This window comes from Hypomesus nipponensis, chromosome 2, assembly GCF_054491055.1.
Source record: "Hypomesus nipponensis isolate SF chromosome 2, ASM5449105v1, whole genome shotgun sequence".
Taxonomy (NCBI): Eukaryota; Metazoa; Chordata; class Actinopteri; order Osmeriformes; family Osmeridae; genus Hypomesus; species Hypomesus nipponensis.
This window is the reverse complement of record NC_140362.1, coordinates 8,246,507-8,261,398: the sequence shown is the minus strand read 5'-3', so window position 1 is coordinate 8,261,398 and position 14,892 is coordinate 8,246,507. Positions and strand designations below refer to the sequence as shown.

The window sequence follows — 14,892 nt, the reverse complement described above, 5'->3', positions numbered from 1 at the left end:
ATCTAACAACTCTTACCACAGAAGAAACAGCGTACTTTTCTATACAGTAACTGAACATGACAATATTCAACACTGAGAATAGCTCAATAGACTGGGACAGTGACCTGCCAAGTATAAGGTTGCAGGCTTGAATCCAGCCGCAGTCTTTTAGCCTGTCTTAAATTTGAATATCTGTTTAGTTAAACAGGATGACATCATTATGAAATACCATGCTCAATTTCATGCAATTCCACTTTTAAATGTGAACCGCTTCTTAACCTTTGTCCCAAAGCTGACCAAAGCTAAATCTGTGCCCTTTCTACTCTTTCATTCTCAACAGTTGGTGTGTAGCAGAGAGGATAGAGTGTCTGCCTTGTAACCTTATGCTCATGAGTTCAAATCCCCATTCACACTATTGTAGTCGGCCCAACATTAAGTAGTTTTGCGCTCTAGTTGTCCAACTCTTGACCTTCTACAATGTACATTTTTATAATATTTTGCCATTTTGCGGAGGAACCCGCATCGCTGCTTGCAGCTATATTTACTTTTATTATATGGCAACGACGGTACAAGCTTTCTGAAAATGCCATATAATAAACTACTTACTAACCTCGACCGTTCGGTCGTGCCGGGAAATATCAAACCTCGGCTTTGCCGTATCGATACGTTTCAGCCTCAGTTTGATATTTCCCGGCATGACCTCACTCTCGGTTAGTAAGTAGTTTATATACCTTCCAAAAGGCAATGCTCCACCCAGTGCTCACATAAAACTACAGATTAATCAGCACCACAAACGTGGTGTGTACCCAAAACAAGGTGGGTAATGGCTACAACATCTTGCAATATTAAGCTCATGGCCACGCAACCGTTGGTTATGTCCAGGAGAAATATGCCTATCTATTAATTATGTTTTCTGTATCATTGATGAACTGTCATTATACTGTTGCAATGTGCTTGCATAGCCATAAGTTGGGTCTTTGTAAGGTGTGACTAGGGAATGCCTGTGTGGCTGATGTAAGTCGGAGGTCACAATATTACCAAAGTGTATAATGCCATGCAACTTTGAATGAGGAAAATAGGAGTGACATGGCCATTTATAGGAGCCCTAAACTAAAGACCTAAACAAAAGCTATCTGGCATTCTATGTCTTTTTTCAGTGCCTGCGAAGGCAATGTTAATCATATTGTATCCTCCCATATTGTGATACCATATACTATACAAAGGATAAAACAATAGTTTATTTACATAGGCCCGGGCTTGGGATAGTAGGTACAAATGCCCGACACGAGAACCAAATTTTGTTTGGGTACGCTTGTCAAGTCGCAAAGTTATTTGTGTGCAAGTGCCTCTCTTTCCAATAATGTTAATTGCTGACTTGAAATTACTGTTGATCATCAGGCACTGGTGACACAGGCCACAGAACGTTATTACCCGAACCACAATGACAAGTTGTACTTTTCACACAATGTACCCGGCTGATATTGTTAAACAACACCTTGGGAATTATAAAAGAGTGGACTGCAAATGTCGCAAACAATTATTTCTGGATTAAACACAACGCTGACAGGCTCATTTTAGTGGAGGAAGTTGGCATATCACTCAAGATGTTACAATCGTTTTATATATTCATTGCTCTTTTAGGTTAGATATAACGAAGCTAAGTCTTGTACTCGCTGTGAAATATTTTACTGTTGATTGTTCTTCTACAGGTACAGTCCTGCACTTTTGTGGTTCATGTTGTTTTAATTTGTAACTTGTATAACTGCATGCTCTTATGGGTCTTCCCTTTTGGCACTTGTTTAGCTTTTTCACAATGTATGCTTCATGTTTTGGCTACTTGCAATGTTTGGGACAATCTTGTTATGATCAGTGACCTACGCTCTTTTGTAAAGTTCTCTCTTGGAAGTCGCTTTGGATAAAAGCGTCTGCTAAATGAATAAATGTGAATGAATATGATTAGACAACAATTTTTATTAAGTCCAGGGTAACTGGCTATTAATAGGTATTCACCACCTGCTACCCAGGGTAAAAGCAATGCAGGCAAAATAAAAGGAGATGCAATGTTTTTTAATTGGAATTACATAAAAGTATTTCTGTGAGGATCAGCGGCAAATGCTTCAATTAGTAAAAACAATTTCTAAATATGCCGTTTGGTCACTGGTTTGTTGTTAACAAATCTAGAACAGCAATTATCCAATGATGGGGCTTCTTGTGGGAGGGCGGGTGAGCATCTCTGGAGCCTCTCTCTTCATCTCTGTTCTAGTTGTTGTGGCCTTGCAAAGCTTCAGCCATGAACAGCTTCCCAAGGTTCTGAGAAGTGAATTCCTTCACATTCTGGCAGTAATTGTTAATTTGCCCTGTTGGGGATGCACGCCACACAATAAGTGGGTTGTCAGAAGAAAAGGAAGCGTCAGGAGGGGGTTGAGGGGAAACATCAATAACCTTTTACATGAATTTCATTTGAACATAATAGTGAGATAATTACTGAACCAAAGGTCACTTTCACCAGACTAGGAAGGGCGTGTGTGTTTACCTGCGATGAGAAGGGTGTCCATGCGTGGAGGGGGCTGAGGAGGCTTGAACATCTTGCTGATGTCTTCCTCTGGCAAGGGGGGTTCCCCTCTGCTCTGCCGCTGGGTGTTCTCCTGCTGGCGCCTCTGGACATACTGGGGGGAGAAGACAGCGGAAGTGAGACAAAAGGGAGAGGTGGAAGAAGATGAGTTGACAATAAAGAGGTGGCAGGATAGTAGTGTGTGTGTGTGTGTGTGTGTGTGGGGGGGGGGGGGGGTGAAATGAAGAGATGAAGAAGTAGATGAAGAGACAGGAGTTATATGTGACAGGAATTATGTGATGTGTGTGGTTGACAGCCGGTAAATCAATGATGTACTTTGTCCCTGGAGATCCTAAAAGCCTTGTTAATTTAGGAAGATAGAGGAGGGAGAGAGGCATAGGGAGAGAGGCAGAGGCAGGAGATGGCAGGAACCTGAAGGGTTCTATCTCAAATAATGCCAGGAATTTGTATCTGTGTACGTATTGGAATGGTTATGGTTTCCAACGAGTACCTCGAGAACTGGGAAGTAAATTTTTTGCAGGTGTCCCTTTTATAATCCAATGGAGTGCAGTGCCGAGATTGATGTTGTTTGGATAAGCATTTCAACATTTTCAGGGGGTGTTTGCCGAATCTACCATTGAGTACACCGAAGTCTGGACCTTTATTTATTTTTATTTTTTTAATAATTGGGGGGGGGGGGATATTAAGTCAAAATAATTACTTGATAATAACTTTTTGGTGCCACAAAGATAACTGATCTTCTCAAGTGACTGCTTGCTTGACTTGACCAATGAAATTTGCTGGGAGGCGGGCTTTGTGCTCCACTGTGCTGTGCTGAAGTAATACAAAAGGTTTCACTCGAGCGCTCGTATTAATTGTCGAAGTCTATATCTAGGCGCAAATCAAAGAAAATCAAAACTAGCTTAGGCACTGTGGTGAGAGCAGGCACCTTAAGCCGCCGAAGTGTTGTGAGGTAACTAGTCAATTTTACTGGTTGTCTGCTTGTTGCTCATTGTCATGATTCATCCCCACCCAGTCAGAAATCATCTGACAAATGGCTCCAGTGCGCGATCACGTTTTGATAAACAGTGGCTGTCCATCATGAGTAAACTACCTCGCTACCAGCTAACATTAATTCCAACTCTCTTACAAACGTAGTTTTTGGACCTCTGTATTTATCAAACTCTGCGTATGGCCCTGGAGGCAGAAGAGCCCAAAGTTATGGGCACGCATGGGTCGATGACAATTGTAGTTTCAACTTCCAGCTCCACCGGGCTGAAAAAAACTACGCTTTTGCCCGGTAGACTTCATACGTTTCATACCATGTGACCACGATGGAGACAATTTTGCTATTGTGGTACCACAAAATGTATAATACCGTTACATCCCTTCCCCTTAGGCTACATAATCATTTGCAAGAATTTACCAGATCTTGCCAATTTGTTTAAAGTAATGAGAAATTACTTCTATGACGTACATAAGTGACTAGAATAGATCACCTGGAGGTTGAACAAGTACTTCAGAGATGAGAGAATTTCAATGGTCAGAATTTCAATTGTGAACTCTGAAATATAGGTATGAAAGCCACTGAGAAGAACTGTGTGTGTGCCACCAATTTGATCTATAGTTCAAGTAACCTGTAGTTCCGTGTTTCACTGGCATCTTAATCGTCAACCACATCACAGGCACTGTGCACTAGCAATTCCAAATGCCAAAACTCAAACCAAAAACGGCAAAATTGGTTCACATTCTTCATTTATTTTTGTCCCAGATTCTCACAACGATGCATCAAGCCATAACTGTGCATAATCAGTATGCAAATACAAACTAGAGTTTGGAGACCTGAAATAAATTGTTAAGCCACTTTCATAGTTAGCATAGCACTATGGAAGAAAAACAGGGGGCCTTGTAGGGCCTTGATGACAATGAACAAGTTCCCTTTTTTCCATCTGGTCAACATGCAGGCCTTGTAGTAGATGGGAAGTGATTGGAAAAAGGACAGAGTAAATAGAAAGAGAGAAAGAAAAGGAGTGTGTGTGTGTGAGGGGGGGGGCAAGGAAACTTGATGGATCATGAAGGTAACCAGGGGGGATGGTGTTAATTGCTCGGCAGGGATTGTGCAGAGGGAGAAGTGAGGTGTTAGCAAGAACTGGTGTTCTGGAAGGTTCTCTGTAATTAGACTAGCCTGACGTTGTCATACTCATAATTCTAGTCAGAATATGAGTCTGAAAACTCTCCATTGGGCTGTGACTACAGGGCGTGTTTCAACCGAACTCGTAAAACAAATGCCTCTTCGCTCAATTGGATAGACCTACAACCAATCAGAGCAACGTAATATGTTGTTTGTTGAAAACGAATTCAACCCAAGGGCTCTTTCGTAACGTTGTTGATTACGTTACTGTTGATCATCTGTCCATCATCGTATAAAGCCCGCGCTGGCAATTTCATTGGTCCGTCCCGATCCTGGTTTTATGTAGTTGTTCCCAATACGAGACCCTCCAGACCCAACTTCCCGACCAAATTATTTTGTGGGCGGGGAGAAGTTGGGCTGGCAGCCAGGCTATAATTAGACCATAAAAAGATTGACCAAGCGCTTCTTCATGCAACAATGACTCCCATGACTCAACTTTTACCTTTATTACTAATGTGTTTTATTTCCTTTCAAAAACACTCCCAGTGTTCACCTGGAGAGTCACAGGTTATTCTTCTGACAACTGTATTGGCTAGTCAGTCAACATACTGTGGGAATCCATGACAGATGAAGCCATTTAAAATGTTTGAGTGTGTATTTGTGCATGCACGAGTGTTACCTGGTGTTTCTGCTGCTGCTGTTTGCTGAGGTTGCGACTGTAGGTATTGTACTTGACTATGTCCTGGCTCATGTCATCCACTCTGTCCATCAGAAGCTGCAGGCTCTTTTCCAAGTGGTTGCTGCAATTATATCACAACAGAGGTTGCTTTTTTTTTTACCCACAGACTTCCCACTCAAACTCAGAACTCCTGCAAACCAAGCTGCACTCTTCTTTGTTAAGAACTCATGCTATCAAACACATACTGTGTAAGAAACAGCTGTTTGGAGCGTTCAGTATTTTTTCACAGGCATAAGAGAGGTAGCTTCCACACCAACAGTAACACTCCCAAAGCACTTGTACCTCGAGCAAATTTGACACCAACTCATACATTAACATGAGTTGCATATCGATTAGCGGCAATGCAGTCAGATTGACAGTTAGGTAACACCACTGAACACCGGGAGAGAGCACCAGATTGCCTGGCATCGACTTCTATTGTACTGCTCTACCTTTACAGACCATAAAGGCATCTCAAGACACTGGTCATGTACTGGCTTGCATGGCCTCCTGCTCAAACTATCATAACTTCTCCAGTTCTCCAAGAAGACATGGGATATACCCCTGTATCGATTGCAGTCCCATTGTGTCTTTTAACAGATGCGCAGTGGATCGGAGTTTAGGCTGATTTCTTTTGCTGGAAAAAAAGCTACTTTCATTTCTGCAGAGAAAGCAAAACTTTGTTCCACTCAGTTCTGTTCCATTTCTGTTGCTTGGGAAAATGTTTGGGTAACCTATTTTCTATCTAAACATGCGAACGGAGTTTCTTAAAATGCAGCCATTAATCTGTGAAAGTAGAGTTCATTGTTGTTTATTTCGCAACATTTATTTTACTAACTTGCTTTTATTAAAAAAAGTCAAAGTAATTCTTGGAATTTAAGCAGTTATTGATTTCCTGTTTTCAAAGACTTTATGACGACTTTACAGGCCCAATGAACACCTGCAGGTCTGCTAGGTGGTCTCAGGGCAGCTAATGGAAAAGGAGCTACTGAACACTGTGCATGACAATGGCAACATTCCCCCATAAACCACACAAGTTCTACACAGTAAAAGTGAACAAATGGAACCCTTTCACAGAAAGCATTGGCTACTTCCACCCTCCTCCCCCTTCCGCTGGAGTGCTTTTTTGTCACGACTCCCTATCTCTGCCTCCCTTTCTTTACGGAGTTCCTGGTACCTCACCGAGAGCAAGTTGGGCCACTGGGAAAATAAAAGGCCAGTGTGAGGAAGAAAAAAAAAGTTCTGTTCACATACGTCTCTATACAGAAAGGTGTAATTATTTGGTTTCTTGGAAGCCGGGACACTAATCCTTACACTAGCTTCCTGGGGGTGAGGGGTGCTCTGAAGAGGATATGACAATGACACAGATTGGAGAATGAGACAAAGGAAAACATTCAACAAAAACGATGTGCGGAGGGCAGGTTGCAGTCCACACCAAGATAAGAAGGATGCGGCAATCTGACAACTTTGGGGAGAGCAATTGTGCCGCTATGCAGTAAAAACATATAGCGAACTTAAATAGCATGACAAGCAAGAATATTAGAAAGCGTGAGTTCAAAACGATATATATTAAGCTACAGTCTCATTTTGGTGCATTTTAAAACAGTCACTAGATAAATAGCATGGTAGAGCTACGAGCTAGCTACATGTAAGGTGGCTCAGACAGAACGGCCAATTAAAAGAGACACATTCCCATCGTAAATTTAGTGAACAAAGCATAGCTAATATAATGCCCCAGGCAAAAAAAAAAGTTAAGTTACTGGAGTAACGTTTAAGTGGAAATGGTCTGTTGGTAGAATCAATAATTTTGGCTGTTAATTCAAAAATGTGATAAACCCATGTGGACTGTGTGATCATTTAGCAGACTCTCGTATCCAGAGGGACATTCCCCCCGAGGCAAGTAGGGTGAATTGCCTTGCCTTGACACAACGTCATTTGGCACAGGAACCAGCGACCTTCTGATTACTAGGCCGATTCCTTAACCACTCAGCCATCTGTCTCCCCTCTATCAGGTATCGAGTATTGAATAAGTATCATTTCAGTTTAAAGTATCGTTTTGGTATTAAGTATCGAGATACTAAACTTGGTATTGGTTTAGGTTTACATTTTGGTGTAAACCAAAATGTGTGACAACAATTGTGACAACACTAAACCATTCACTCGACTGCTGGGCTGGTATGCTTGTGCTAAGACATCTTGCACAGCAGATAACCCAGTCCTGTCAGTTTTTAAATGACTGCGTTGTTTTGGCTGGGCTGGACTGGTTGACTGACCTGCTGGAGAGGTTGAGCAGCTCATGTTTGTCAGCCACGGTGGACTTCTCCTCCAGTTCCCACATCAGGACATTGATGAGGTGGGAGTTCTTGATGACGATGGGCACTTCTTCAAACATGTGCTCGAACCCAATGTTGGCCTTCTTCAGTCTGATGGGGAGACAGACAGGGGGTTGGGGGTAAATATTTGATTAAAACTTTGCTACATGTTTGTTGAGTATTTTTTTTCAAGACTGCATATGGAAAAAGTGAGAATAGGGGTAATATATATCCATCCTTGGACAATGAAGTTTGGTCTTTTGATAGATAATTAGCTCATCAGAACAGTCTGTAATGTCCTATGTAAAGGTGTGCTTTTTGGCCTCATCTTATGATCCTATTATATTCAACCCATTCAGATGACATTATGTTACAAAAAATCATAATTAGAGAAAACAAAGCGTAAAAATCAATCCACTAATAACAAAACTCCTCTCACCACACCAGAATTGTAACTTGCTTATTGTGTCAACAGTTAGGACGGAGGGGAGACAGTTTGCTGGCGGTCAGAAGTGAGCTTAAGATGTGTTACATTAATTATCCCCACATGAGACCATAGACCATGTCAAATTCATAATTTTGGGGTATTCTCTGCAGCAGGTGGTAGCAACCAGTCTACTAAACCATCTCATTACTGAAGCAGCCCCAGACTGCATACATCTGCACTGACAAAAGCTGAAACAATTAGGAGAGGAGATATTCATGCTCGTGCAGGGGATCAATAGCAGAACAACTGACCTTGTGCTGTGTTCACACCGAAAGCAAAACAAATTTGTAAGAATGAAGCGAATTTTCGCTTCACGTTCATTTGTTTATTCGTGCAAATCCCTCAGAGCCACAGTTTTTCCCCCCGTCGTCAACCAAGTCCAAATTGACTACTATAAACAAATACAAAGTAGTGTCGTATAGCAGCTACCCACAGACGGTTACAATACTCTTGACCCCCATTTCTTCTAAAAATACATTTCAGACTTACGGTAACGCCATGTTCTTAAAAGGTCGCAAGGAGTGTTAGCTCCCTCAAAATTCGGTGGTTTGGCTGTTTGCGAGATTATAAAAATATTCTGACGATAAATGGGATAAGTTTAGTCACAAGGAAAGGCATGAGCACGTCCAGAGATACAAGAAACGCAGGGAAGCAGCAAAAATCCCAAGAAGAGGCGAAAGGAAAAAAACGGCCGCTGTTTAACATGGCCTTGGGCGAAGCTAGTGGGGAAGAAGGAGCATTGAACATGGCGGAAATACTTCGAGAACTGAAAGAATTATACTATGAATTATACTATTAAACAAATGGGATTTAATTTGACATTTATTAGATGGATTAACACTCTAAATAAAGACCCAATATCAAGAGTTAGGGTTAACGGACACTGCTCCCAATTCTTCAAACTTAAGAAAGGGGTTCGACAAGGAAGTCTGTAATCTCCTATTTTAGTATCGAACCCCTGGCAGAGTTAATTAGGGGTAATAATCAAATTGAAGGTATAACAGATGAGGGGGCATGATGCATAAGATATCGTTGTTTGCGGATGATATTCTTTTGTTTATAAGAAATCTATTGTCATCTATACCAGCGGTTATGCAATGTTTGAGGAACTATGGGGAAGTTTCAGGACATAAGGTTAATGAGGGGAAATCGGAGGCAATGATGATTACAGGAAGCTGGCCTGCACAATTGGACAGACTCATGAAATTTAGATGGTCAAAAGGGGGCTTTAGGTACTTGGGGGTGATTTTGACTCTTGTTTCATCTAAATTATATTGCGCAAACTATGACAAACTTATTTCCCAGATCAAGAATGACTTGGAAAGGTGGGAGATGCTTCCCCTTTCCTTGGTTGGGAGGGTAGAAACCATCAGGATGAATGTTCTGCCAAGGCTGTTATTTCTCTTTTGTTCTCTTTCTATTGTGGTCCCAGTATCTACTTTTAAGCTATTAGATAGACTGGTTTCCCGGTTCATATGGCAGAAGAGGCCTTGAGTGAGACTTAAAAGTTCTTTGCTTACTTAAAGAGAAGGGCGGCTTATCTTTGCCTCATTTCATAAGTTATTACTGGCCAGCACAACTTCGAGTACTGGTCTTCTGGATGAGGGCGGATATGGATACAAAATGGGTACAAAAAGAGCAAAGTTCAGTAAACACAACACTCTCAGCCCTCCCCTTTCTGACAAGAAATGCATTGCGTAAACTAAGGATACAAAATGAATGGGTTAAATATACTTTAAAGATTTGGAAAAAAATAAGACAGGTATTAAACCTTTCGTTATCTGTATCTAGGGCAACAAAGATAACTGCTCTTTGTGACTTTCTGCCTGCTAAATTAGACAGTGGTTTTAGTAGATGGACGGAGAAGGGGTTGACCACAATAAGTCAATTATTTGAAGGAACAACCCTCAAGGCTTTCTCACAACTTCAAACAAAGTATGGTGTTGAAGCTAATGATCTATTCCGATATTTCCAACTTCGACACTATTTGACCACACACAAGGAATGGGACAAAATTAAGGACACACCGGGCAATTTTGAACAATATTGGGTGGAGATAGCGGAGTATAGAATTACAACAAGACACATAATATCCTGCCTATACAGGAAAATTCATATGGATACATCCATTGACACAGTAGATATAAAAGGTAAATGGGAATTGGAGGCTAACACCATAATTGCAGATGAAGAATGGGAGAGCTCTTGGGTGTCCTGGCACAAATGTTTAAGTAGTCCAACCTGGAGAGAATTCAGTTGGAAGCTAAGAATTAGATATTTTAGAACACCCATGGTAATAGCTAAGTATGACAAGAAATATTCCCCTCTCTGCTGGAGGGTTTGTGGTCTAATAGGGGACTTTTCTCACATTTTCTGGGATTGCCCTAAATTACAGAAGTTCTGGGAGGATGTGAAGAGGTAGATATGTGAGATCTTGAACTTGGACAGTTCGATAGACCCACAACAGCTGATTTTGGGAACTACACCTTCAAGGGGGCTAGAGACAAACGAATGGTATATGATCAGAGTTATGACGTTAATTGCCCACAAAATGATCACAGTGAACTGGCTCAAGCATCACCCACCTACCGTGGACTGTGGGCCCATAGACTCCAGGCTGTGAACTATATGGAAAGTTTGACCGCAAGCCTACGCCTCCAGATGGACATTTACTTAACAAAATGGACGCCTATTATAATATCTGTAAAATTGAACATCCTGTTGACATTTGACTGGACAAGTTGGATTGAATATGTAATTATGTGAACTTGTTGGGATTTGCCATTTGTGTTTTCTTTTCCTTTGGTCTACACTTCTATTATATATCAATATTATATCACTATAGTGTTGTTATAATTATATATAATACTGTATGACAGGTTGTGGGAGACTCATTGTCAAGGATTTTGTTCTAATAAAAGTTATTAAAAAAAGACATTTCAACACTCAAACTTTTCACTCAAATTTGCGTGTTTGCATTGACTTATATATAATCTTGACGTGCAAATAATTTGCTTCGTTTTGGTGTGAACACAGCATTAGAGTCCGAACGATAAAGGATTTAAGGCCGATATTGATACAAATATTTGGTTATTTAAAAATCTGATATTCCAATATATATGTATAAAATAACATTTAAAAAATCCAGAAAAGTGTAACAAAACAAACAGATTTCCCCAACACTCTGTCCAACCCTGGCTGGATCAGCTGGTTGTAGGGTTTGTGGCGTTCTAAACACGAGTGTTGTCAACAGGGACTGTGTAGAGTGCCCTCAGGTGGACAAACTATGCAACACCAACACTAATAACATTGTTGAAGGGTGTTTTGTCCCAAAAAAAATTATCGGCCATTAAAAATGCCAATAGTGATAGTTTGGAAAATGCCTAATATCGGCCAATAATATTGGCCCGCCGATAAATCTGGCAGGGTCTATGCAGCATTAGAGAGAGCAATATAAGAGCGATACAGAGAGCGGCAGAAACAAAGAACATGGGGAGGGTGAAAATATAGACGGAGATAAAGAAAGAACGAGGGAGGTAAGGGCAGGAATGGTCAGAGAGAGAATTCCCCTTATTTGCAAATTCAATTTGAAAGCAATCACTGTCAGCCTTAGGCAGGGGCGGACTGGCCATCGGGGAAACCGGGAGAATCCCCGGTGGGCCGACAGGGTTGGGATGGTCCAAAATACCAGCCCACTGCCATCACTAACCGGCCCCTCCCTCTGACATCGCAAGCACCTCCAACTATTTTCCATATTACACAGCTTTAACACGTATAAATTGCTCTAAGACCTTAATAGTTCACAATCGCTGACTGAGCTTTATCCTCCTTGCGATCTGTATTGAACACTCATGTTGCCTATTTTTCAAATAAATTCTGAAGTGTCTTCTGAAATGTGTTGTTACAGACTTCGGAAGATCAACGTAAGAAATGATACATATATGATGTAATTTCTTTGTAATCATCCAAAATACAGGCATGAAAACGGGTCAGGGGTGAAAAAGGTGAGAAGGATATTACCCCTCTAAGGGGGTCCGGGTGCATGCTCCCCCATAAGAAAAAAAATTAATATGACATTTTAAAACATCAATCTGATGCATTTTGAGCTACTTTTTTTGCCAACCTGGGGAGAGCTGGAGAAACGTAACTTAAGCCATGAGTCAAATTATTATGGCCTCCTTACTGTCATTTAGATTTACCGTAATATTCGGACTATAAGGCGCACAGTTATATAAGCCGCAGCAGCTAAATTAAATTATGTGTACATCATTTAAGCCACACTGGACTATAAACCGCAGGTGTTTTAATGTTTAATTACCATATGTAATTAGTTGTCGGGAAATAGATGGCTGCTTGAGGAAGCTCCCATGTATTAACCGTTAGCCGTAAAAATCCATAGATTAGCCGCACCGTTATATAAGACGCAGGATCGAAAGATATGACAAAAGGCGCGGTTTATAATCCGAAAATTACGATACATTTATGCATTTAGCAGATGCTTTTATCCAAAGTGACTTCCAAGAGAGAGCTTTACAAAAGAACATAGGTCACTGATCATAACAACGAGGTAGTCCCAAACATTGCAAGCAGCCAAAACATGAAGCATACATTGTGAAAAAACTAAACAAGTGCCAAAGGGAAGACCCATAAGAGCATGCAGTTATACAAGTTACAAATTAAAACAACATGAACCACTAAAGGTGCAAGACTGTACCTGTATAAGAACAATCAACAGTAAAATATTTCACAGCGAGTACAAGAGTTAACTTTGTTATAACTAACCTACAAGAGCAACAAGTCCGTCAATAAGAGTCATTGTGATCCTGGAGGAAACTAACATCAGGTCCAGCCAAGCATTGCTAAGTGCCGTTGTATTCCCGGAACAAGGGTGTCTGTCATAAGTATTATGCAAGCCATTTCATGCCAGCCTGTCACTGGGTCTAACATTTACAGTATATATTTCCATGCACTCGCACTCCCTTCTGACAAGCGCACCCCCCCCCCCCCCTCTATCACCTATTTTGGTTTCAAAACTGAGAATTTCGCCAAAAGGTGAGGGATTTTCATGTCTGAAAATAATTTTGTGCATGGGTATTTTTCCAAGTAGGCCAATGACTGGTCGATACGTGCGATGCATTGAGTGGGCCGCGCGCCGTGTACTGAGTGGGCCGGTCAGTGACAGTAACTCCCGGACCACTTTTTTCCCCCAGTCCGCCCCTGGCCTTTGGGTCAGGATGATAATAAACGTTCACTTGTTTACTTGACAGGGCCGACAGACTGAAATCATAGTCCTCAGCAGGCTTCTCTAAAAGCCATTGATGGTTTCCCCTGTGGATAAACAAGCCTGGGTTTCCTTAAAATTAATGTAGAATCTCACATCTTGTGTGGCTCGAGTTTTTCCTTATCAATGTGTGTGAGCCGTTTATGAAACGTATTATGGCACATATGCCACATTCTAGCCTACAGTGTTTGTGTGTGTATCACAACAACAACTCACCCCTCTGGTGTAAAATCCTTCTCCTTGCAGATCTCCATCAGTTTAGGTGTCAGCCTGTAGGCCTTGAGGGACAAAGAGCCCTGAGCCGTTTTGATAGGGTCTACATTGGGGTGAGAAAGAGCAAAAGAGGGGTGGGGGGTATCAGAATCCTGTTATGGAAGGATGAAAACCCACTTACTGTTTACTTGATCTTACCCAAGGTAATCCAATAAAATCACAGGTGAAATAAGCGATTTGAATAAATGAACTGATGAATCAGCTATTGTGAGTCTCAGGATTTGAAGGACGGTCCAAGTTCACTCTGTTATTTCCTCTACTATACCTCTATCTGTCTGCCTCCCAGTTACCCGACAGTCTAACTGAAGAAAACAGGCTTTTCACAAGACCTGACTGGAAAGCAGCTCACTGGACTCATACGAGGAGGAACAAAAAAATAAATTCTCTCTTGCTTGGTCTTGGTTGCTGATAATGTTGATTCCTTAGAGGCTTTTTTTCTTCCATTTAGGTGTGCATTATTGATTGACATTAATGCAAGCTCTCATCAAAGATGACTAAGGCCTGCCTGTGGAGCTGGTCTGGAGGTTCAAGGAACATCACTCCTGCCTATTACGTCAGAGGGAAATTAGAGTACATGACACCTTGACCCTGAGGCCGACTGTGTGTGTGTGTGTGTAATGCTGTCTTAGAGTTTAACACCAGCTACTTACTTATGCAAAACCTGAACTATGCAACCAAGTACATTTGGTCTGCTTGACACGGCAGGTGGAAAAGGTTCCCATTCCACAGAGAGATCAATCAATTACCTCCAATATTGCTGCCAATACTCAGAATACTAATCATAACTATAACTGCAAGCAGTAATGGCGGATTCCTCCAAACATTGCGAACCATTGAAAAATGTATATTTGTGACAAATTGTAACTGTATAGAAAAATCCATGCTGCAGACTTACCAATGGGATACCAAATCTGACCAAATCCAAATATAGCTGCAAGCAGCAATGAGGTGGCCAAGTAGTCAAATGACCCAGAAAACATTTTAGACATTCTCAGAAGAGGGTAACAAGTACACACAGCAAGTTTGGTGTCAATCCATCAGCAATTTGCTGAAATACGACCCAACTTCCAGTTTGCTGGCTTAACAGCATTTTGATTGCCTGTACCGGGCAAACGGTTTCGAAAAAAAAAAAGTGCTAGCTTTTGTGAGGCTTGGTCTGA

The 14,892-nt window shown here is 41.3% G+C and overlaps 1 protein-coding gene across 2 annotated transcripts in view; it reads right to left on the bottom strand.

The window, feature by feature from the left end:
• Positions 1-2,030: 2,030 nt before the first annotated feature.
• LOC146300652 (eukaryotic translation initiation factor 3 subunit H) overlaps positions 2,031-14,892 on the bottom strand; it is a 62,838-nt gene continuing 49,976 nt past the window's right edge. For both annotated transcript variants that reach the window (XM_084704242.1, XM_084704250.1), the window contains 5 exons: positions 13,676-13,775; positions 7,653-7,802; positions 5,341-5,461; positions 2,513-2,645; positions 2,031-2,336 (listed from right to left, as the gene is read on the bottom strand). In XM_084704242.1, coding sequence (XP_084560368.1) covers positions 2,239-2,336; positions 2,513-2,645; positions 5,341-5,461; positions 7,653-7,802; positions 13,676-13,775 — 602 coding nt within the window. In that variant the 3' untranslated portion in view covers positions 2,031-2,238. The remainder of the gene's footprint in view (positions 2,337-2,512; positions 2,646-5,340; positions 5,462-7,652; positions 7,803-13,675; positions 13,776-14,892) is intronic.